This window comes from Chroicocephalus ridibundus, chromosome 7 (genome assembly GCF_963924245.1).
Source record: "Chroicocephalus ridibundus chromosome 7, bChrRid1.1, whole genome shotgun sequence".
Classification (NCBI taxonomy): Eukaryota; Metazoa; Chordata; class Aves; order Charadriiformes; family Laridae; genus Chroicocephalus; species Chroicocephalus ridibundus.
Window position 1 is genome coordinate 24,482,021 of NC_086290.1, and position 25,674 is coordinate 24,507,694.

General features: G+C 37.3%; 1 protein-coding gene across 11 annotated transcripts in view; it reads left to right on the plus strand.

Moving 5' to 3' along the window:
• Positions 1-25,674, plus strand: part of MYO3B (myosin IIIB) — a 209,054-nt gene that overhangs the window by 27,421 nt on the left and 155,959 nt on the right. For 10 of the 11 annotated variants that reach the window (XR_010072054.1, XM_063341942.1, XM_063341945.1 and 7 more), the window contains 6 exons: positions 414-597; positions 2,108-2,242; positions 5,713-5,817; positions 6,080-6,179; positions 9,827-9,903; positions 21,410-21,555. Coding sequence is in view for 10 of the 11 variants with exons in the window: in XM_063341942.1 (XP_063198012.1) it covers positions 414-597; positions 2,108-2,242; positions 5,713-5,817; positions 6,080-6,179; positions 9,827-9,903; positions 21,410-21,555 (747 nt within the window). In the remaining variant the exon portion in view is untranslated. Of the gene's footprint in view, positions 1-413; positions 598-2,107; positions 2,243-5,712; positions 5,818-6,079; positions 6,180-9,826; positions 9,904-21,409; positions 21,560-25,674 lie in introns of those variants that run through there. The other variant, XM_063341953.1, reaches the window with a different exon arrangement.

The following is a 25,674-nucleotide window of genomic DNA, read 5'->3' on the forward strand; positions in this document are numbered from 1 at the left end:
GGAGCACTAGACAAAAGTCTGTTAAAAGCATGACATGGCTTTTTAATGCTATTTTAAATAGCACCTCATTTCATGAGCTGTGTTAAACTGACTGTAAAATGTCCATTAAAAAAGTGTGCAGTAGAGTTCGGACTTTGTCAGAACTTTTTAAAATGTGTTCAGAATGATGGAGTGTATGGGGCAATGTTTGAAGCAAACAGTACGTACAGCAAAGTAAAGAGAAGCGTTCCCCAGTGTTTTCTTTCCATTCTTTCATTTAGTGATCTTATCTTTCTGTCTGGTTTTCATTTGTGATTCTATCTGTATTTCTTCTCAAATTAGGACAATATTTGATTTCCTTATCACAAGACACCTTCTTCAGTACAGAGTTACTTAGGGCTTCCCACTGTATGTGTATCTGCTTTGTTTTCCAGGACGCCATTGTATGGATTGTTTCAATATAATTCCAGCATGATTGGACTAGAATCATTAGCCGATCCCTCAGATACCTGGGAAATTATAGAGACTATTGGGAAAGGCACTTACGGTAAAGTCTATAAGGTTGCCAATAAGAAAGATGGCAGCCTGGCAGCAGTAAAGATTCTGGATCCTATCAGTGTAAGTAAAAAATATTAAACTGTAACTTCATTGTTAATGTAAAAGAATTCTCAGAGTTGAAATGTAAATCAAATATGTGAGAGATTGAAGGCATGCTGAAGGGAAAAATTTTGGCAGAAGGAGTTTGGTACCAGCACCTGAAAGCTGCAACTTAAAATTTCATCATCTTGTGTGTTATTTTAAGATAGCATTTGCCTGGTTTCTTTTTTAGGTTTATGTAATTCTTCTGGTATAAATTTAGATATCCGTGCTTGGAGCATGAAGGCACAGAGGCATTCCTCTTAGGGGCCTGCTGTAGCAGGGAAAATATGAGATGCTGTTAATCTTAATGTTCTTATTTTATTCTGTGTACTCCCTAAAAGAATTTCTTTTCCCATCGCAGAAGTACTGTGAACTTTAGGATATTTTATAGTTATCCTTTATAAGTGGATACTTATAAAAGTGGATTACTGCGAGGCAATAGTTAAGATAAAAACAGAAGAAGAGCACAGCCCAAATTCTCCGAAGTAGTTCTGTGCCAGCTCCAGTTTTAGTGGGTGTTAAATGCCTAGCTTCCCTTGAGAACCAGGGCCCTAGTTCTCAATCGAAGATTTAATTGGCAGCTGCTCAGGTTGCATCAAGCTGGAGTTGGATCGCAACAGTTGGGCTAAAATAGTTACTAAAAAAGTATGTTTCTCTCATCTACCACTACTGAAATTCATCTTGGTTTTCCCGTGTAGAAATCTGAAGAAGGTAATACATAAGATTATATCCTTTTTAGCAAAATGTAAAAAAAAGGAAAATGCATGTAAGAGCTTAAATTTTCTAGCAGTCACAATCTGTGCAGAAACAAGGAAGGATTCAGTGCTTACATACTGTTCTGAGTTGTGGCCTGTGTGCTGATATTACAGTATTTTGTAATTGTCACAGAATTCTTTCACTAACAAATATTTAGAAACATTTCCTTATTTTGGGGGTTTTGCTTTGTCTCTCTTTAATTGTTTCTGGTGTATGTCTTTTCCTCATAAGGATGTCTTTGTTTTTAGCGATGTCCACTTTGAGGTTTGGTCAAATTGTTCTCTGTTTGGTCCCATCTGATGACCATAGAAAAAAGAATGAGTCAAAGGTTCATGTATTTATATTTAGCTTACATGATAAAAAACATGCATGTGTAAAAACAGGCTAAAAAATAATACATGTGCAAATTTCTTATTTAGACAACTGAGCAAAGTGAAGGATAATTTTTACTTTTCTGGTTAAATATATTACAGGCTGAAACAATCCTTGAACAACAGCTGCTTGCTTTACACAAACTTCACATTTTTGTACATAATAATAAAGCAGAAGTGGCATGATTTGTTATAGATTGAATTTACAGTATTGTGTGAGTACTTCCAGCTGCATTAAATTAAAACCATTTAAAAGTACAAACTAAATAAAAAAAGGGTTCTTTTTATCCATGAGGGTTTGTTCTTGCTTTGTACGGACTTACTGTGTTTATATGTTCTGTGTGTTTGTGTTTTTTATTTAGGATGTAGATGAAGAAATTGAAGCAGAATATAATATTTTGCAGTTTCTTCCCAATCATCCTAATGTTGTTAGGTTTTATGGGATGTTTTACAAAGCAGATCAATATGTGGGAGGACAGCTCTGGCTAGTACTTGAGGTAAAAACATTTTGATAACATTACATCTTAACTAGCAAATATTGTTGGGTTTCTTTTTTTTTTTTGTTGCTAGAGGAGTCATGGGCTTTCATGATTCTCTGATTGGTGCCATTAATCAAAGGACTGGTGATAGATGATGTGTGGTAGTCTACTGTTGAAAATCACATCCAAACTTAAAAGTTTGTTTAATAGGGAACGTCCTTGCATTTTGTTTCTGTTAAATTTGCTACGTTCTGCCTCCAAAGCAAGCATATCCTTTTGATAAGAATGGTTTGCCTAGAAACAGCTTGATTTTGTTCATGTTGGAAGAAATATTAGATATGACATTTCCCTAAACTTTTGGAAAGCTCAAGCACTTGAGGGGAATGAAAAAGACGATGAAGTAGTAACACGGAGGAAAGCTAACAATCATGCTGCCTATTGCAAAAGTGAACAGAGAAAATGTAATGGGGAAGTCTGTTTCATGGTAACTTAAAACTGGAGGCTGGTTGTTGTTGAAAACCTCTCAACAGAAATGCCTTCTATTAACTCTTCTTGGCAATCGCAATTCTTGCAGTGAAAAATGCGTTTTGGTGGTCTCGTTGCCAGTTAAGTGACCGCCAAAGATTGTTGCAAGGATTTGTTCTAAACTTAATGATACAGAGCTTTGTGCAGACTGATGAGCAGTAACAGACAGTTCAAACATTTCTCTCTGTTTTAACTAGACCAGTAAAAGTTAGCTTACACTTTTTAATTACTGAGCACTTTAGAAATTCCACTGCCTGTTCTTGAATGGTGACTGGAATCAGAAGAGGGAATCTTTATTTCCACTTTAAGTTGTGGAACCCCAAAAATACATCTAACTTCTACGTACTGCAGAATTATGTAACTTGAATGAAAACCTGTGATGTGTTTCACGTTAAATTTCCGTGACTATTAAAAAAGGAACTATAGTATTTTTGCTTTGTTGTTTTGATATTGTTTTTTACTGTGTGCCTGCTGGCTTTGTGTTGAGTTCGAGCATGGTTTGCCATGTGTTTTCTTTTTTAATACAAGTGTAGCGTATGCAACAGATGCGTCACATGTGGTAATCCCTACAACAAAATTTTGTAAAGCAAAATTGTGACATATTCTATGTAACAAAGTCGAATGTAGAATTTAAGAGAGTTAGGTGTTTGTATAGACCTTATCAATAAAGTATGTTGATTTCAGGTGGTTTTTGGTGCACATTGTTCAAAGTTTCAAAGAAATTTGACGTTAAAAAAATGTGTTTTCTTTATACGGAGAAATTTAACAGACAAGGCAAACTCTTTCTTGCCTTGGAATTTACGTGCTAATTTATATATGCATAGCATTTACTTTTTATATTATAAATTAATGACACTTTTTCAGTAAAAGGGAATATACAAAGTACTCAGACTTTGATCTCTGAGTCTTTGATGAAATATATTCATTGGATATGTGACTTCCAAAATTTGTGATAGAAAGGTGGATTTTTTTTTTTTCCTTTAGGCACAATTTTGCCATGTTTACTCATTACGAGCAGGATCTTACTTTGATAAATGCCTAGGATGAGGAAGGGTAGCAAAAGTGGACACCTTAAATATTTTTAGGATGTTGCAATTTACTACATAGGGAACTTCAGAGTTAGGCATTTTGTATTTCTCAGATAGGTGTAGCACAGACAACTGTAAAGCAAGCTTCCCTGCTTTTCCATCTGAATGTGCATCAGTCCACTTTTTAAAGTATTACCATTAGGTACAAAGCGGTAATGAAGTTTACAAGTTCATTTTGTCCCAGATCTTTGCTGACTGTCAGGAGCAGTGTCACTGACAGCTGCAGTAATATTTATGGGATATATTTATTTTCAGAGTCAGTCGTTCATTTAACATATGCTACCAAACAGCTGTCAGTCTATATCATTTTTCAGTTACAACCAGCTTGGGTTTTTTTTGAAGTGAGGACACACTTTTCTGTATTTTATTTGCAGGATAGAGATTACACTTAGTACAGTCTGTCTCAGTAGAACATTTAGTGCAATGAACGCAATGAACGAAAGTCTTTGACTTAAGGGCTTGTGAGCAAATGGTTAAGCATGGAAAGAAAACCATGCACTTTTCTCTTGCAAGATGATGAAATTCTCCTGTAAATACATTTGATGATTGATATTGAACTGAATGCTCCTACCCAATTGATTTTTAAAAATATATTAAATTCCCTACTAATTAATTAAAAAGTAAAGTCAGATTCCTGCAGCACTCATCAGTGTTTACATTGATGAAATTTTGCTTCAGGAACTTATTTACGTAAAGGATGTCTTGTTTATCATGTGATCTGGTGCTTTCCATGATCTAAAACTTTTAGTCCAGTGAAATTTTTCGATGCAAGGGGAAGTTAGTAATAAGTGAAGGAAAATATCGACATATGACAGAAATTATTGTCTGAACGATACACAATTGGTAAAAGTTATGAGAGATGCAAAACTTGAGAGTCTGTAGAAATTCTGTTTTCATACCATTCTCCTGATCTATGCTGTAGTATTTTAAACTTAATACTGATAATGTCAAATGAACTTGTGTTGAAATGCACGTGATGTATGTATGGCAGAAATGTTGATAAGGGTGCTGGCTGCAAAAACAGGTCTAGAGGAGAAAACTCAATGAAAGAAAGGCAATGAATTCTCCCATCATTTTTTTTGGTCAAACAATTAAAGTAAGAAAAGGACTGAGAAAAAGGAGAAAGGAAAGTGGGGAAAGGCTTGGACAGGGGCATGCTTAGAAGGGCATGGACGGTAAACCAATGGTGTGGGTGAAAACATATTTACAAAGACTCTAATTGTACTTTTTCTCCTCCTCTTTTGATCTACAGCAACCCATTAATGGGAAATGCTTGCAAGAAGCTGCTTTTCTCGATCAGAATGTTTCATCTCAGTTGTTGGCAGCACATGCCATCAAATCCAAGTATAGAGATATGGCTTCTGTCTACTTTATATTGCCTGCCAGCAGGAGCATTGATGGAGTGAAAGTTTAAAATGACTGTAATTTGTTGCTTCCCAGTTATCAAAAGCATCAGTCTTTTCTGCCTGGCCTTTTCTTTGCACAAAAGCAGTTTTTCAAAAAGACAATGCACATATTATTGTGAAAATACTCAAATAATGTAAATTGGACTTATAAATCCTCTTTTAACAACAAAATACAGTCATGTTCATAATATTTTGATTTTTAGTTACATTTTATAAATTACACTTTATACTTTGGTTTTCACTTCCCTCCCCCCACCCAGGCTGCTGTGATTTATTATTAACATTGCTGATAAAATATGTTCTAAGGTGGGGAGACAACATCAATAATTGCAAGGTAAAAATCTACTTGTTCCCAGACTTGTGTTGTAGTGCAGTTTTGCATGGTAGGTATTCACAGCCTAAACAAATACATTGAGTAACGGAGGACTTGTCTTGCTTTTTCCCCCCCTTGCAACTACCCCCTTCACAGCTGTGCAATGGAGGTTCTGTCACAGAGCTTGTCAAAGGCCTGCTGAAGTGTGGCCAACGGCTGGATGAAGCTATAATCTCATACATCTTGTATGGTGCTCTCTTGGTAAGGATGTTCATTGGGCTTGTAATGACAGCAGAGGGTGCAATTTACTCGTCTCATACATACATTTTCCAGTTATAAAGTGTGGTAATGTTGACAATATTACGCGGGCAGTTACAGCAGCAGGCGTTGTATCAAGCATGTAATCCGGTGGACAGATGTTTCTGTAGAGTATGTGCAGATTGTCTTCATTACATTCCCTAATAGTAGGGTAATTGTTTTTAAATAAGGGAGTAAACTTATTTTTGTTACTGCTGGTATATAGGGCCTTCAGCATTTACACAATAACCGGATCATTCATCGTGATGTGAAAGGGAACAACATTCTCCTGACAACAGAAGGTGGAGTCAAGCTCGTTGACTTTGGTAATGACCACTTCCCATTTGTTTTCCTGATACGTGCAGTTTAGCCAAAGGCATCTGTTTACTTTCCCCTGGGAAGGTTTCAGAAGGCTATTCGGAATTATTTCCAGAAGGAAAAATGGAGAAGGAGCCTGATACAGCAAGAATAAAAATTCTAACCAAAAATTAGTAATAGACTTTTAACTTAAAAGCTTAAACATAATGTAATAATTAAAAATAGTTCTGAAGGTACCATTTTATTTACAAAGCTCTTTTGCGTTTCACAAGGAATGTCAGTTTCAGGGCAGTTGTCCTCCTAATTTAAATTTAGATGTTCTGTCTTTTGCATATGAAAAGGAAACATTCTTCTCTCTGAAATGGCTTTTGCTAGCCTTAAGCATATTTTTTTTCCCTCTGAGCAGAAGGTAAAATGGTCCCTTGGGTCCAAAACCCAACATCCATTTAATTTGTGATTATTGCTGTTAGATTTGAGCATTGCCAGTCTGAAAACATCATAAGAAGCAGGAGAGAGAGAGAGACAGTTAGATAGAAAGGGACTTGGCAATAGAATTTAACACAGTTCAGCATTTTTTTTCGCTTTAAACCTGCAGTTAGAAAATTAAGGAAATGCTGTAGTCCCTCAGATATGTATGCAATTGAATAGACAAATTTATTAAAGTATCAGAAACACATTATTAGTAATATGGTTTATTAATGAGATCATACAATGCATAAGGTAATCATCATTGAGGATAGTATTGTGTGAATAACGGATGTTTGTTTAGCAGTGCATGAAGGCAAAGACAAACATTCACAAAATGAGAGTAGTATAAAACGGAGTGCCAAAAAATCCTGCAAATAGTGATATTTTTTTAAAAAAAATCCCAAAATATTAAATTTACACATTGGAAATAAAATTTAATACTGATGTCATGGTATTACAAATTTGACATAAAAATCTATTGAAGACGCTAAAGTAAGTTGGGAAGCAGGGGACTCTTTAGTATCTTCTAGGGACAGAAATTCATTATGTTGAATGGTAAAGGTAACAATTGAAATAGTGCTGGGAGGAACATATGGCCTGAAGAAAAACTTGGAGTCAGTCCCTGACCTGGTACAAGGGAGGAAGATCCCTTCTCATTTGGGGGAATTTTGGCAGTATGATATTTGTTTGTAACTATTCCATTCTGGGAAAAGTTGGCTTTTCTCCCCAAAGCAAAACATTTTTATCAGACGTATCGAAAGCCTTAACTGCAGCGGAAGCTAAGCTTGGAGCCCTGGCTTCCAAAGGCAGATCAATGTGCTGCAACTCCAAGTGGCACATTCAAGGAAACTGAGAATCCCAACCTTTCTGGTGTCCTGTGTGTCTCTCTGATTCCACATTTAGGTTTTAGGGGGTTTTTTTTTCTACTTTTTCTTACAATAGTAACACTAAAAATAACAACAAATATAACTACCTCAGAAAAAGACATGAGTTAAATCTCGAGGGTTTCCTAACAATTACTAGGAAACGCCAAGAAATACCCACATATCTGTGTGCTTCCTGACTAACGAAGCATCAGGCACCAAGGTTTCATTAAGTTGCTGGTTTTCCCCTCTAGCCCACTGCCGTACTCACAGAAGGGACTCTGGGAGCGAATTAGGACTGAGTCACAGGTGGTAGTGTTTGTAGAACAGTTTGTCTCATTTGCTGCAGAAAGTGGAAGATACATAGTGAAAAATGCAAGGAGTTCAGGAAGAGAAGGGACTCTTAGTTCAGACAGTTGAATGGCATCAAATTGGAGACTATTCTTGCTTCTACCAGTGTTTCTCTGTGATGTTGGCAGGTCGCTTGCATCATACTTTTTAGAAGCAGCCACTCTGTTCCTCGTTTTCCTGACAGCCAGTTTGAAACATCCTGTCCTCCTTTGCAGAAGAGCTAAGGGTTCTTGAACTGCAGCTGAGATCTGTTACAGCTCGATTTGAGTCATGTGGAGTGCCTGAAAACTGAAAGATCTCAGATTAACTATCCCAAAACAATGGATGCTTTGGATATTTTTAAACTAATCCCTGGAACTAATAATCCTCTCCCATTTTGCAGGAATGTTAAGGAGATGTATTGTTTGCTGAGGAGGGAAGGAAACATGTCAAAAGGAAAAAAATAATAATCTTAAATTTCATATAGGATTGGATATACTAAATAAGAAACTAGAACTCAAATTGGTGGGGATAAAAATAATAAATTAAATTACTACCTATTCAGTAGATGCTATCCATTCTATCCACAGAGTGAAACAGAATCTTGAAGGGGGGGGGGGGGGGGGGGAAACGTTACTTCATATTCAAGGCTGTACGTATGGATATTAGGTCACAGAGAGGATTACACAGATATCCTTAATTGAGACTGAGGCCTTTTCTTTTTGCCTTCATTGCATGACTTTACAACTTGCTTTTTCAACGTAGCGCGCGTTTCTTCCCTCAGCTGCTCTCGACAGCATGACATATTTGAATAAATGTTGGTCACAGTGTAAGTCGACCCAAAATGCCTGCAACTTATCATTCATTTATGCTCCTGCTCAGTTGCTCACTCTCTCCTGCTGTCTCAGCCATTCGGTATTCTGCACTGTTTTGGAGTGTCGGTAGATAGCAGCTACAAATTAAGCTAGCTCAAGAGAGATCAGAGTTAAACGCACAGAGGTTTACTGTAGGTCCTAGCCATTAACTGTTTCACAGCAGTACTCAGGAAATCACTGAAGGCTTGCAATCACACTGAAAAATGAAAAATAAATACAGAATTGAATCTTGGAGGCAGCATCGAATTATTTAACTTCAGAATTATGAGTCCCAATTTCTTATTTATTAGCCTCAGGCAATGTGTACTATGTGTGTTTCTGCCTGTTTTTGTTTCTGGGTAATGCCATAGGAGCAGACCACTGTGTTTCTTGTTTGTTTCTAAACCATGTTAAGGTGAAATATTTTTTAAGTCAATATTGGGTTTGTGTCAGTGAACTCTACAGTTCAATTTTATGTTGGCCAGAGCACAGAAGATTTGCTGTAAAAGTTCATTCTGATTTGTTAATGTTTTTTTGATTTCGCTCTGGTTCGTTCTTCCTTTTTTCAGCTGTGACTCAGTAGCCCATCCTCAGTCAGCAAAGCACTGAAGCACAGGCTTTGTTTTAAGCATGTGCTTAACTCCCTACGCACAAGCTGCACTGTGAACTTGAGCTTCTGTGCTTTTCTCAATAGGGAAAGATTTAAGCAAGTGCCTAAATGTTTTGTTTAACAGGAGCCTCTGCAAATACTCTAGTGAACAAGTTTCCTGCCAGAGGTGTGGAGGGAGTAAATTTTGGAAAGAGACATTTTAAAGTCAGCTTGTAATGTGGATAGTTCCTGTTTATACTCATGAAAACGGCAGAAAGAAATCTGTGATATTTAAGCGGCAATTGAATTTTTGAGTTTGAATGAAAGTGCTTCAAACTGAGTCATTCACAAACAATTTCTTGTCAATTCTGAAAGAAAACAGCAAGCTGAAATAAATCAAAGAATTCAGTACAAATGCTGCACCTACTTCGGCCAGGTGTTCTGCAGCTGTACTCCTAGGCTTGGGGTTTGTTTTCCAGATACTTGAAAAAAAATGACTGAAATTACAGAATGAATTTGAAGCTGAGGTTTTTGGATCTGTTTTATTGCAGGTGTTTCAGCCCAGCTCACCAGCACACGGCTGCGTAGAAACACCTCAGTGGGAACACCCTTTTGGATGGCACCTGAGGTAGGCACGCATTCCTGTCTAGGTTGTCTCCATTCATTGCAATGTGCACTTTGTTGCCACTTCCACATAGTAGGAGAAGAGGGTAGCTTTTCTTCCATCCCCTGTGTCTCTGTTTCTGCTTTACTCTATCTATGTCTAGGCCCCTGTCCAGTAAAATGAATGGACTATTAAAATATACAAAATAGATTTCTAGTAATCTTCGTTAGTTTCTTCTCTGTAATGTTTCCATAAAAGTACAGATAATCTGCAAGTAACTGAGGCTCTCCTTGACTTTCCAATCAAATGCTGTGTGTTTTGGTGTGCTTGTCTGTGCCTCTAATACAAGTTGGGAAAAGAAGGAGGAATTCCCACATCCCTGTCTTGCTACAGGGCTCTGCAAAACCCTGACTCAGCTGTGTGTTCTTTACACTTAACCATTAACTGGGGACCTACACACTTAGACACATGGATTAGCATATATTAAAAATGGAAAAAAATAATCTACAGGCGGCCTAGCCAAGTATCTTAGACCATGTTTTTCCATACTAATCCCCAAACATAACCCTTTTCCTTCTGCTTCCTGAAGCTCTAGAAAGCTTTAACACACTATTGAACAAAAGTCCCCTATGTACTTTTCCTAAATTTGGTGTGAAAGATGTTAGTCTTTACCCTCCCCACTTTAAGAAACAAAAAATACTGTTGTAAGGCATAGATTACGAAATTAAAAATTAGGGAATGAAACAGGAGCGGTCTGTTTATTTGTAAGTTGTTAAACCTTATTAACAGTAGTAGCCTCGTTTCTGTTGAAGGCCATTAGACTTACCTGAATTTTGGGGAATTTGGAATAGAATTGCCATCTGTTACAGATGCACACAGGTCTATTTCTGTATGTCAAACAGTTCAAAGTATCATGCAAACATTTGTTTTAAAACATTTTATACTTTTTATACATCTGTTTCTGTTGCTAAGGAAGGCTGATTATAGCTGAGCAGAGAAAAGAAGCCGCTGTAACGGATCCAAAATTGATCTTGCACAGTCTCACAAAGAATGGTTGATATTTTACCATCTCCATAACAACCAGTTTACGTCACAAAGGAGACACAAGATACCTTAGAAACCACTGTGCAAGCATTATTTATGGAATCACCTTGGTTGAAGACATTCTGAAACCTTTATAAAATACTCTTCTAGACAATAATGGACATATTATGAAATATTTTATTGAACTCGGGTTATTAGAAGTTATTTTTACAGTACTGTTTTGCTTGAATAATTGCCATCAAAGGCAGTAATCATACCGAATTTATTTTCCCATCCTGTTTGAAAATATTCATTCTCAAGGTAGAAAGCCAAAGAAATAAGCAGAGATTTTGACCTGAAAATACAACATGCTTGTAATCAAGGTATGTTATGTACATAACACATCAAAACAGGACGAGAAGTAGCTTTGAATGCTTCCTGTTTTGGAAAGATTTGTCAAAATAACTAAGCCATTACCATAAGCATAATAACTCCTATCACTTCTGCATGCCTGTGTGAGCCACGGTGATCAGGCTTCATAGATGTACCAGTCTGCAAAACAGCTGTGAGATGCTCAGATATCCGTTATGATGATGTCGAAATGGCTGTTAAATGACAAGTTGCATAACACTCGTGCTCAAGGCACTACAGTTGCTTTCTTTATGTTCATGTGAGTGACATATTTCAACTGATGCACGAGCTGCAATTTACCTTACTTCTGGGGAGATCTTTCTGGTATTTTTAAAACGTGCAGCCAAATTTTTATGTGAAAGACGAAAGATTAGGACTGCAGTAAGCTGAAAATCCCTGCTTAGGTAACAGCTTATTAGGAACAGTGTTTTATAGGTGAGACTGTGGCGAGATCAGTAAAAACTCAAAAAGCACTTAACAGTTGCAAAAATCTTATTGCCTAAAGGTTTTGACATAGGATAGAATCTATGTCAAACCCAAAAATGCCATAAAATAACTGGACAAGAAGGAAATGTTACTAATCAGAGAAATAGAAACCAGGAAGACTAGGAATTTTTATTTTATTTTATTTTTTTTAATTGGACTTTTACTATCTGTATGTGAAACATAGGAGCCTCAGTCAATGCAAAAGGCAATCATGGGACCTCATCTTATCTAAGGGTCAGAAAGATGGATTTAATCTGAAGGGGGAGTGGGGAGGGGAGATGAAAAAGCTTGCCTTGGAGGAAGAGACTACAAGAGTGTTTCGGAGAAATGAATCTTGTGAAATGAAGCTGAAAGGGAATATTTTCCAGGGTAAACCCTGGGAAAATAAAACCTGGAGGATAATGATGCAAGATTATTCAAGCTGACAGACAGGAATAACTGGATATAAGCAGGAGACAAATACGCTGGAACCTAGAATCACTACATCAGCCTGGATGAGGAACAGTCTGTATAATGAGGAAAACCATCGTATTTTAAGATGAAGTTTGCAAAATGTATCAAAGGGATTGTATGGCATGGTACTTGCAATAGCAAAAACTCATAGGAATATAGCAGTGACTGAGGGTGGGGTATGATGTTGTGTTCATCTCCGTGTTCTTACTGGTCGTCATGAAAAGCAGCAGCTTAACAGTTTTGAGTGATTCGGACATCTTAGAGGGCTTTTTTTCCCCATGACACGAGGCTTGTTTAGCAGCAGCAGGAAAAATTAAAAAGATTTGCTCTTGAGCATTTGTTTTGAGTAGAGCACGTGATTAACAAAAATTTTGCTGAAAAATGAAAATACAGGGAAAATCTAGGCTGTGTGGGGAAGCAACAGAGGAACTTGGCAAGGATGAGTCAGGTTTTGAGCAGCTTTAAAGCAGACTCAGTGAAAATCAATCATTGCTGTTTAACCTAATTAGTATTATCTCACACTTACAAATAAAAACGTGCAGAAACTAGAACACCGAATACAAGCATGCCAAAAAAAGATAAATAAGTCAGGGTAGTTTATGGTGGATGTTTAAAGCTGCCTGTTGCCAAACACTTAAGTTACCTAAAATCTGCTTCTGTTATGCTGAAGTACATTGTGTTGTGTGTTAGCAGGAGGGATCAGACTTTAAACTTTACATCTCTTGTTCTATACTCTTAACATGTCTAGTTTTCAACGTACAGTGCAGAACTGAACAATATCTAGTCGAACTAGAATTAGTGTTATCCTTTTTCCCCAATATAATGATATTATCATGATCTAGCTGGAAACTTGATTCTTGAAACAAGCTCAGTTAGAATCTGTACATGTTTTCTTTGGCCCAAATCTAGTTTTAAGAACAGAAATAGAAAAAGAAAAAGATACTTGAAGTCAGAAGGAACGGGAGAGATGCTGAAGGTAATTTAAAACCATAGGGAGTATGCTGTTATATTTTACTGACAACTGCTAATAATTGACAATCTTGCATGCATACTTATGTTTTAAAAGGAACATAATTAGAACATAGTTGAGCCTTTGAAGAATTGTGTTGACATATGACACATGACAGTCGGAAAGCCTGAGACATTGTTAAAGGTTTCATATGTGTTCTGTAATAATGAGTTGACCAGAGGTAAAATCTTGGCTCCGTTTTGCTATTGATTTCAGAGGGATTTCAGAAGTCACAGTATTATTTAAAGCTGTGTGAACTCTGTATATTGGATATTTTTTACCATCCTGTCAAGATGAAGTGATGATCAGTAAGACTGACCCAGAGACAACAGATTGTTTTCCTTCCCCCTGCTGAATCAAGGCATACTTCCTGGGATAAAATTCAGTACATCTGACCATCAGAATAAATTTCTGAAGTGTTAGAACAATAAACAACTAGTTTAAATTGTCTTTCTTTTTCCAGTGTTTCTTTGTATTTTTATAAACTTTAAATCCGATCACATGTGTGTGCAATAAGTCTAATCCTGACACAATGAATAATATTTGCATTGTTTCAGTATGGAGCTGTGTCTCTGCATAAGCTAAAGAAAAATCAACCAATCTGGTAAAAAAAAGTGCCCCAAAAAGTAATTTGCGTCAATGTAGTTGAAACATATATAAAGGGAAGAATCTAATTTTGCAAAGACTCACAGCAGCTTTTCCACTGAAGTCAATATTCGTTACAGTAAGGGCTGTATTCAGGCCTTAGAATTTGGTCAAAAGAATGTCTTCCGTGTGGTAGATTAGGGCTGATTTCTCTTATTTACCTCTCTATTGTAGGAGACATGAAAAATTTACAAAAAAGTTACTATTTAATAGTAAATACATTTTGTGTGCAGTTAAACACTGAGTTGAAAAAACAGTGTAGGAAAGATAACCCCATCACTAACCTGGGCTTGTTTTAAATTAACTCTAAACAAGTACAGTGATACATTCCCCTGAAACTGTTGAATATATTCTCATTTTGTCACACTTGAACCCAGCTTATTTGCCAGCCCTTTGCTTACATCATGGGACTCAAGGTCAGCATCCTGTTAATAGCTCCACATCTCTTCACTTTAATTCCTAATTAGCTAAAATTAGCTCTTCTGATATGCACATTTTCACTACACTTTTAAATGCCAGTGAAGCATGGAATTTTGTAAATGCTGATCTATAATGAACCGCCAGTAGGAATCCAACGTTTATTATAAATAGGATATAGATTTAGGATATACGATTTAGATGTATATACATGTAATTTTCTGCCTGAAAGCCACTTAAAAACAATTGTAGAGTGTATTTTGTCATAAAGAAACATAAGGAACTGTGTACCTTCTTAATAAGGAAAATTTTGAAAATATTTCCTTAAAATATCTTCCATGAAGCTCTAATAGCTATTCTCATACAGCTAACGATAAGATCGATTGCTGAATTAGCTCTTGCTACAGTTTCATTTTTTTGTAACCTTGTGAATTACAGTAAATGAGATTATGTTGAAAACATAGTTTACAAAAAAATAACTGATTTTCCTTAGGAAGAAACTTCACAGAAGAGAATAGAGAAGACTTCTGCTGCTTTTACAGAATTTGTGTTTATCTGGCGTCGTGATTAATTAATAGTGAAATACTTGAAAATCCCACACATTTATTGGGTAAAATTAATAAAGGTGGTAAATAAATGGTAAAGATAAAGAATGGTAGCATTAAATCTTTCTTAACAGAGATTTTTGTTACATTGTAATTTGAACAGTTGCTTGTTGTTTAACATTACTATATATTTATGATAGTATATTGAGCCTAGGGTGTAAAACCTGCATGTTTTGAAATGACATCCCTGTTTTCAGGAGGTTAAAGTACTGGGACACTGCGGTGCATTAAAAATTATTTTTAGGGAATATTAGCTGTTCTCTTGAAATGCAGCACTGGCTTTGAGTGAGGTCCTGTGATACAGGTGGTAAATAGATGTGGGCATGCCGGAGAGGAATTACTGCAGTGTAAGTGTGGGGAGGTGGTGGGGGGGAAGGGTGGGAACCATCCCTCTAAACAGATAGGGCAAGACTGTGAGGAAAAACTGAGGGACACAGAAGTGAAATGACATGCTTAAGGATTTACAGCAGGTCACTGCCAGAACGGGGGATAGAATTAGGTGTCTAAATGGCCACATATAACTAAAATGCCTGTGACTCTGAGATGCCACCTTCTTCTGAGAGTTGACTGGCGTGATTTAAACGCAGTTATCTTTTTGGGAACAGATCTTTAGGAGCTGAATAAAGAAATAAAAGAATGAAATGTGTTTACTTTTGAGGCTGGAGTTGCCTCTGAGTTTTCAGTTTTGTTGTGGTACACATTTACAAATCTGTGAGAGGTGTGTAGTGTGTATCCTTACTGCTTAGGAGTAAATCTGTGGGTAGAAACAAAACGTGTCAATGACATTGGTATTAGGAGTGTTGAAGCTGTGATGGTCTTGTGGTATAAAGCAAAATAGATTTGTGTGCTCAAAAGCTTATCTGGTTTTCCTCACTGTATCATTTGGCCTAATAAAGGGTATTATGTTTCCTTACAAATGTAGCCAGCTGACAGACCAGTCTAGTGGTCTCAGGAATATTTCACTTGGGTGAGTTAAAAATTGATTACTTGCAGCTGTTAAAACACAATTGACTAATTGACATATAATTAATTTTCAATGAATCAACATTAATTGTGATAGTTACTCATAAAAATGATTTAAAATATGTATTTATTTTTAGTTTGGTAAAATTTCTAACATTTTCCAACATGCTAAAATTCTGGCATCTTCTGCTACACCGTGGAAAAAATTTGTCTGATGATAAGAAATAAGGAACCGGAATCCGAATAAGAAAATGGGGGAATACGGAACTGATTTCAATCACAAATTTGCTCTTGTTTTAATTATGTGAATGTGTTTGAGGGAAGGGAGGGATAGAGGTAGATAGATATCGCTTTGGTCTGGATAATTCAGTATCCCCAGTGCTGCTAAATGCTATCATGAAAGACTTTTTTTTTTTTTTTTCAGTGCATAGAACTTGGAAGATGATGTAATATTATATTTTCTATGTAGATAATTTAAGTTGGGTTACATAGAGTCAGGTGGAGCACAGAAGGTCAGTTGGTTTATTTCATTGGACTTGCACAGCTGGCATTTTTGTTCTCCTTGCAGCAAGGGTAACAGTTTTGTGCCACGTTCATTTTACATACGCAGTGCTTTTCAGCATTGTGCTCACACACCTCATAAGCTGCTTAGTTAGCTACGTCAGCTGAGTACAGCACCGCCTTCCTTCAGGAGCATCAACCTTTTTAACTCCAGACTCCTTTCTGCGGGAGGGTCACCAGTGCTAATTGGGTAGCAGTCGTCACCAGGTAGCACATCTGTACTGCTGTTATCGGTGTTGTGTTTGCTTGCAGCTATACTTTGTACGTGCACTGTATATACTGAGGCAAAAGGAAAGTAAGTTCACTTCTAATAATTCTGGGTAAACTTAAAAGCATTTGATGTATTTTGCTTCAGCTAAACATATGTATAGCTTCTGCCCACAAGTCAGTATGACCACTGTGTGAGTAACAGCTACTTTTCTGTGTTATCTGTTTTCCCTCTTTTAAATCCACCTGTGATCTACTTATGGGCTTGCTAAAGTTCAAAGAAATCTTTGCATTGATTTCAGAACAAGTAGAATTGTATCCTTGAATATAAAGTCTTCTTGTCAGGATGCGAATCATTTTGTGTATCTCTGTGAAGTTTTCTGTTTCTGTAGAAGTGTTAAATCACACAGAATGCCTAATCACCGGCTTCTCTAAATTCCCTCCAGTTAGTGTGACTGATATGTTTATGTGCCATCTTTGCCAGACCAGTGAGTTCCCCGCTACCTCACCCTGCCCTAGTGTGACCCGCAGCGCAATTAGTGCTGACAACTACCATCACGTTGTCTGTTTCTCTGTGTGGTGTTTCGGTGCTTTCCATCCTACGGTAGTATGGCTGGGAAGGAAGTCACGATGAAATTACAACTAATACAAAAGGTGACAGCCTGTCTCCTTAGCAACCTGGGCCCCTGTGTGCACGTAACCAGTCCATGCTGAAGTGAAAGACTTGGTGCTTGTTCCCATGGCATTTACTGGTAAATCTCAAGATGAACTACATCACCCCCTGAAGCACTGGCATAAACATAGTTTTTTACAGCAGAGCGTACTACCTATTCTTTTTTGCTTGTACAAGCAGGGGAGGATTTTGCTGGATATAAAATAGGTACAGACGTGATGATGTCTTTGCACAAGGTAGAGAAATGAGGTAGCATTTTCTTCAGTTTCAGATCATTTTTTCTGGGCTCTCTGTTTTCACGCCCCGCTGGGCAGAGCAGGCATCAGCAGCGCTGAGAGGCACCCTCAGCTCCAAAACTCCAGCTGAAGAGAGCAGGTGTTTCCAAAAAAAAAGTATCTCTGAGTTCCCGATAGAGACAGAAACATGATCAAAGATAAGGCAGTGGCATTTTTCCTTTTCGTATTTGGCTTTTAGAGATTTTTGTTCTTCAGGGAGTTGCAGTAGTTTTCAAGGCAAAACAGGGCTGGGGCATTCCCAAGGACTTAGCTTAGCTATGACTGAGAGAGCTCGCTCTTCTTCAGATTTCAAGGTAGGGTGTTGTCTGCTAGCCAAAATATAAAGCAAGCTGCCAATGTGCACCTTTCATCAAGGAAAAAGCTATAAAATTTGATTCTTGCCTTAAAAATTAAAATTAGTGGCACTTGTGTTTTTCTAAGTGGTGCATAAATTCTAATGATAAATTCCACAGAAATTGAAAACTTGTTTCAAAACGATCATTGAATTAATGCACGTGCTGCATACTTGGTGTCAGAAGAGCAGTTCATTTTGTATGTTTTCTGTGAGACTGATCTCAGTATAGGCAAGCAAACTGTCTAAAACATACTGGCTTTCATGGTCCACTGGCTGATTTTTTGTAAACAAAGAGAATGCAGATTAAGGGGAATGTTTTTCTAAAAGAATCATTGCAGACTCTGATATTAGAACGGGAGGGAATCTGATAGTAGTTAATTCCCTGTGGTTAGAGTGCCAGTATTTTGCCATAGAGTCATTTTAATGCCATGTACCTACTTACTGGAGGTGTAGCTGTTAGCTGCGGAGCAGAAGGCATAGAAAGATCCATTATACATTCCTTTCTCTTTGTTTGGTAGGTAGTACATTGTGGAGCTGAGAAAAGCTCAAAGCCTTTTTTTGTTTTCCTTTTTTTTTTTTTTTAAAAAACAGCAGTTGCAGTATACTTTCTTTTCCCCATCCATTATGAGTGCAAAGCCCTCTGATGCTTGTATTATTTTCGTGTACCTACTAAACTTCCTAAGAGTGAGATACATAGCAAGTTTTGCCATCAGCCTGTAGTTAGAAGCAATTGTGATGTGCTTATAGAGGAAAAAGTGGTGGTGTCTTTGAATGTGGGAGACCAGCTATGTTTGTGACATTGCTGAGAAAGTTCAGTGTGACCTTGAGCGGGTCCTGCTTTTCCTTCCCTTGAAAATGAAAATATATTCCTCTGTGTCATAAAGTTTGAGAACAAATAGACAAGTATTTGCAAAAGACTCCACACAATGATGAGAACCAGGCAACTTCTGAGGTAGTCACTCCCAGGAGATGAGCTCTAGCAGCTTTTTATCCAAGCAGGTAAATATTTTTCATGTGTTAAAAAAGGAAGGAGAACACAGTGCATTTAATTAGTCACATATGGATAAGTTACTTGCAACTTCTGAGTCATGGTCTTGGAAGCTGACTTGCTTGATGTATCTTTGAGGAAGCATCCTTGAGTATACAGATGGTTTGGGGAACTGTATAAAGAAACAAAAATAGTCAAGAAATACAAGCTTGCCTTTCAATCTCTGAGCAAAACTGCAATGGAGGAACCTCTGGCCAACATCAAGTATGGACTCTTTAGAATATGTTGTTTGAGTGTCTCTGGTGGATCTCCACACTGACTTTCTTACAAGTTTCTACATCAAATTTGATTTTTTTTTTTCCTTCTCTCTAAGGCATGGTATAAGGAAATGAAATTACCATATAGGCCTCTGAAATAGGGGTGGTGGTTTAAAGCGTTCTGCTTGAGTTGCATAGAATCCATCTACTGCACAGTAAAAGCCCATCTTTTTCAAGAGAGAGAGGGATCTTTGGGATGAGATCAAGGCTATAATGAACTCTTTGAAGAGCTAAGAAATATTTCACAGCATTCACTTAAGACATTCTGTTGAAGAGAAGGGGAGATGGGAAAATGATCCTCATATGACAACTTTGAAGAGCATTGCATTGGCTAACAAAACTCTGCCTCTTCAAGATGAAGAAGAAAATCCCTGAACCCTCTCTTACAGGGCTTACTTTCATTTTCCCCCATCTGTTTATTTGATAGTTGATGTGTAGGGGAATGTGTATGTGTTTTTCTCACATGGTCTGCAGGCATTTTGCTCACCACTTTATCATGTCTTACAGATCACCAGTGTTCCTTGGACAGTGGTTGAGAAACACTGGTCTAATACTCAATCAGAAGATTCTTTGACATTACAGCAATAGAGGGAAAATACCACTGTCAGCAGAGTATAAAAAGAAATTTCATTGGTATACTAACCCGGAAAAATTGAGGAAGAAAAGAGAGATCTCAACACTTGTCAAAATATTGCTAGAAAATTCAGGAAAGGTCTTAATTTTTCTGGACTGATTTGCTCTAGGAAAATAACTGAACTATTAGTATATAGCAAAGGAATTCACTAATGTTCAACTTTACTGCCAAAAAAACCTCCAAAAGACATCGTGATATTATTTTAACTTGTATGTTCTACACCCCTGATTTCTGATAAAATAAATGGTGTGTGCTGCATGATGGGGTCATGAGTCCCAGAGTAAGAGATGGACAGGTCCTATGGGCCTGTTGGCTACAATCTCTACCAGAGGCACAAATGCCTCTGGTAGGTGCCGCTTATGGAGAAAGTAACCAAGAGGTTAAGCTGGAACCAGCAGCTTCAGGTTTTCTTATAGCAGGCTGTGGGTGGCCCTCTGCCAGCAGCTACCTGGAGCGTTGACTTGCATGTTGGCATCTCCGCAAAGCATTGTCCCAGATTGAAGCGCTGACACAAGAACTCAGAAGTCATACAGAATTAAAAAAAAAAAATCTCTCCTAGAACATAGATACAGATACCCTAGGACATGCTGCCAGAAGTTCTGTTTATCTTAAGTACAAATTAGTAACAATGAGAAAAATCGCGGAAGCCAATACTAGCAATATGCGCAGATTTTACAAATTTTCAAAGCAGTTGGTCTAATTGATGAGATTTGAGAAGACAAACTTGAGACAGGATTCCACATTGTGAAAGAATAAAAGGCAGCGGAGCTGCAATTTTTCTCTTATCCCTTTGCAAAGATAAGGGCTAAATTTAAACTTTAGTTGGAATCTCACGTTTAGATGCAGCATTGTTTCCAGCTTGTATGAATATTTAGCTTATAATTAGAACGCAAACAACGGGTTAGCTGGAATTGTGCATCAAGTTTGTGATGCAAAACACTTCTGATGTCCAAGGAGAGATTCCTGTTAACTTCAGTTTTTCTTAGACAAGGTAAATGGTATGTTAATTAAGACTTTTTTTTTAAAAAAAAACAACCCACACATCTAGTAGAAACAAACAAAAAAAAAAAAAAATTGTCAGAAATGACTGATGGAATATTCTTATCTAAAAAACATCTGTGCAAATCAGTCTGTCCTCATGAGTAGTCATAGAAGTTAGTAAGACTAACATCAGTAGGGTTCTCTGCTATTGTAATAGGTTTCTGTGAGAAGCGCTTTCAAACCCGGAATTTAGTGGAGTGATGTTCTTTGTATAGATATTTGAAGCATCCCATGTATTTTTGAAAAGAGGGAGATTATTTTTTAAAGAAAACAAATCTAAGAGAAGTTCTAATTTACTGTTACGTTTTTGTGGGGTTTTTCTTAACTGGGATATACAGGCAAGGATATGGATTTGAAAGTGACATAGGATTTTAGACATGCCTCAAAAAGTATGTTCGTGTTACGCTAGGATGGCGTGAATTGTACGTTATGTTGAAGTGTTGTTTTCTCTGCTTTTTTTCTGATAGGTCATTGCTTGTGAACAACAGTATGACTACTCATATGATGCTCGATGTGATGTATGGTCCTTGGGAATAACAGCTATTGAACTGGGGGATGGAGACCCTCCTTTATTTGACATGCATCCGGTGAAAACCCTTTTTAAGATTCCAAGGTAAGGCACTAGATGGCTCTCTTCACTCACTAGTTTGTTCAAAGGTAATCTAGTCAAAGGAGAAAGAAATATTTGGTAAACATTTGAGCTTCAAATCCTAAGAATCTCTCATAGGAAAAGACATTAAAAAGCTGTAATATTAAAGGCTTTTTTTTCAGCCTGACTTTCAGAGTAGTTTACGTTTAGAAAGCCTTGAAATGATAGACTTACGCATTTATTTTATTCTTATCTTATAAAATCATATAATATGAAGGTACCTCCCTTCAAAAGTACTTTTCTTAGGTACTTTTGTCTTGAAACATTTGTCTCAAATAAGGAAGAAGCCCACATTTGTAACTGTTGAGTAATATTTTTAAATGTTAATCCCCTAGATTCTTGGGCTTGTTTTACTGTGGCTGAAAACCATGCAATTTTGACAATGCTATGAAGCAGTCTGACAATTCCAGCAAACTGTAGTCATAATTTATTTTTTCATTTACCCAAGGAAGTTAAAATGTGAAGATTTGAGTTGTCATACATGGAAATAAAAAAGGGATAGAAATTCCCTCTATGTATAGTCATGTGAATTAGCTATATTATTTCATGCTGTCTGTTTTTGGTTTCACTTTGTTTTCATTTCGTTGAGTCTTCCTGAATAAGTTATGATGATGTTGACATTGTAAAATAGAGTTTAACAACAAAACAGTTGTAATAATAGAAGTACAGAAAGTGTCTGTCATTTGATTAGACTGGCATAGACTTGTCTTTTCCACGTTTTACTCATAAAGAAGGAATCACCCCTGACTGATAACAGTTTAAAACCTTCAGCAATACAAGTGTTTGACCTTTTGTTATCTGCCCAGTTATCATAGGCTTTTAAAATTTCTTCTGATTGCAATTTGCATTTCTGATTAAGTCTATTTATATGCAGATGCAGTTGTGCTGGGTTCTGTGTCATAGAGTTGTGTCCTACCCAGCTCAGACATGAACTGCCACCACTCTTCCCAAAATTATTCATACTGAAGCAGCGGTTTAGCTTGTTGCCTTTGCACAAGTGTAAAACAGGTCCTGGCAATTAAGGCAACAAGGGAGGCTTCAGATTACTAAAACAATATCTATAAATTTTATCAAGGAGCAAAACAGTTTAAAAGGACAGAAGTCATATCAAAAGTTACTGCAAGCAATAGGAAGATACATAGAATAGGGCATGTAGAGGCTTTGATTTCTGTCTAGAGTTTTTCTCTTTCCCTGTTTGGTGTTGCATCTCTGTATGACTTAGCAAAACAAAGGTGAAGTATCTATCTGATTAATTAAATAAAGGGTACATTTACTAAATAGAATGGGAACAGTTTTTAAGTTGAGAGATGTCTCTCTGCTTTGCATTTGATGAGCTATAACTCTGCTGCTGCTAACTGTGCATTCATATTGGATAAAATGGACTTTGAAGAGCGCTGGAATCCATAACAGCCTGGGGTACAGGAGAGAGAGCTTCTTTCCTGGTACTTGTTTGAGGTCAGTTCAGAGGGGTAGTAAATATGACCAAAAGGTCTATTCCCCTCTTATAGTAGTTTGACAGTTTACAAGTAATTTTAGTGCAGTTCCTGATGCCTGTGCTGCAATTCACACATTTTTAACAGCATTTTCAACATAAGCATTGAGGCTCTTCTCAGTTTGAAAGTCGTTCTTCCAAGCACTCGTTGAGTGCTCAAGCAGCTATGTATAAAAGCATTGCAGCTCACCTTCTGAGACTGCTCAGTCCAAAATACTCTGAGCTCAGGGATCTGCCATCTTTACAGTTCCTGCTTTCATGATATCTGTGTCTGAAGTTATAAATGCAAATGTTCAGCCAGTTGATCATTTTGAGGTAGGTAGTTTCTTGTCCAAGACTTTCTCTGCATCCACTGTGCATTTGAGCCAAAGCTCTCAGCCCTAGTTTTTGGCTCGGTGAGACTACGGTTAGACTCTGGACTCAACAAGTTTCTTAATCAAGACTAGCGCTTGTCACGTCTCCAGAGGCATTTGTGCATCCCTGTACATAGGGATCTTTGTGTCTTAAAATTGCTTTGCTGATACCTGCAAATAAACAGCTTGGGTTAGGGTGGAGTAAATGAGAGGCAGTGTATTCATGCAGCTCCAAGTCTTGTCTCAGCTGAGGAGTGGTACCACTAGCTCCTGCTGCCTCCTGCTTTCTGCAGGAGGCTGCCTGCCAGAACTTTCCCTGCAGCAGGCTCTGCTCGATTTAAATCAACATATAATTCTCACATTCTGATGAGATGGAGGAAGGGCACGCTCAGCTGACTGCCCTCAGTTCACGGATGGTGACAGCGCTGCTCTCAAGTGAAGTCTGGAGCTTACTGCTCCTGAGGGGTATAGTGAGAAACAACTCGGGTGTTTTGCTTTCACCTGGAAAATGACCGCTAGCAGGAGGTTAGCAGTTTCTGAAATTGTCTCACAATTGTAATTGGCCGTTCAAACCACATTAATAGTGGAGTACAATGAAGCTGAATACTAAAGTACACGCTTCTAATTCTGGGATTCTGGAGGAAGTTTCAAGACCTGGGTCAGGAGGAAATGTAACCTTATATAACTCCAGCCTTGTGTATGTACCCATACTCTAATTTCTAACAGACTTACATAATTTAATTTGTTGAAAAAAGCTACTCTTTCATCTGTGGTTTCTTACGGTTTGGCAAGAAACTGGCAAATCAGTTTTCAGCTATTGTTAAATGTACTAAATGCACTAATACCAAATGACACCAAAGTGTGTTGCACAGTTATGGTGTGACTGTGGTACCCTACAGTCAAGCTCCATTTTATCTGGAAGTGTAAAAGCTACTGTGTATAATGAGCAATAAATGTAATAGGCTATCGATTTACTGCATATTTCTGATTTCTGTATGTGTTCTCCCAGGATAATTTTTGTTGATTGGGCTGATTTTACTTCAGTTTGAAGAAGAAAAGGTGAAATTGCTGTTCACAGTGAATGACACTTGCACTTCACTCAGGCAGAGAGTTATCAGGAGTTATTTCCTTGTTCTCTTACATTCTTGACTACAGTTGATCCATATCTTTCTATTTATAGTGCCTTCTGTGTGCTAGACTGGTCTGTTTTGTGTGCTTCTAATTTCTTTACATTAGCAGAAAACTTTGCAATAATTTTCAAGTTTTTTTTATCAAGCACTGAATAATCTGTTCTCATGAATGTACTTAAAAATGTTAGTAATGGCAAAATGGCCAAAGCTAGGTACAGAAATCTGTGTGTGTTTCCATAGAATTCTTCCATTCTCAAGTAGGGAACAAAGTAGTTAAGTTTCTATGTCAGCTTAGTCACTGGCTTTTTTTCTAGAGACAGCCAGTAATTGTGCCGTTAGCCTTGGCATTGAGTTTTAATTTACTGAGTCTAGTTTAGTGAGCTAGGCCTTAGTCTTAAATGAATATAATTGAAATCACTGAGTCTTTACTTTGACTTTATAGGGTCCAAATCAACTGTTGAATGAATGATACTGTACTAACAGTCACAGCAATCACATACCCCAAGATCTTTGGAGATGTCTTCATGTGTAGAACCCAAATCAAGGACTAGGCTTTTACTGTTTTCATGTGCTAATTTAAGCAGGAAAACAGGAAAAGCTGACAGTAGCAAAACATCTTATACTGTTGGTGTTCTCTAAACAAGAAGCAAATAAGATATTAAATTCAGATGGTACTAGTTACAAAGCCTAAATATTCTTCCAGTAGATGAGAAATTACACTTCTCTATACTTTGTAGGCAGCAGTTTTAACCATGGGAGGGAAGGTCAGAGTGACACTGCTTTAGAAAATTAAATATTCAGCAAGCATAGTCAAAATTTCAGTCCCCAGGAAACTTTATGGAGGAGTGAAAACTTTATTCCCAAACTTAAGACTTCTGTTAAACTTGCCACCTCTGACTAACACAGGTCTACGTCTTAATTATGTAATTTGAACCAGGGATGGACTAAGCTCCGCGTTGAATGGCTCATAAGTCTACAAAGGAGCATGTCTATGGGTACATCATGGGACCCCAAGATGTTTGGGTCATATGGCATTGCTGGAAGAGGAGGGTCCTTATGCCCATTTAAATCCGGATCTATCTTCATCATTTCTATTTGAAGTATTTTA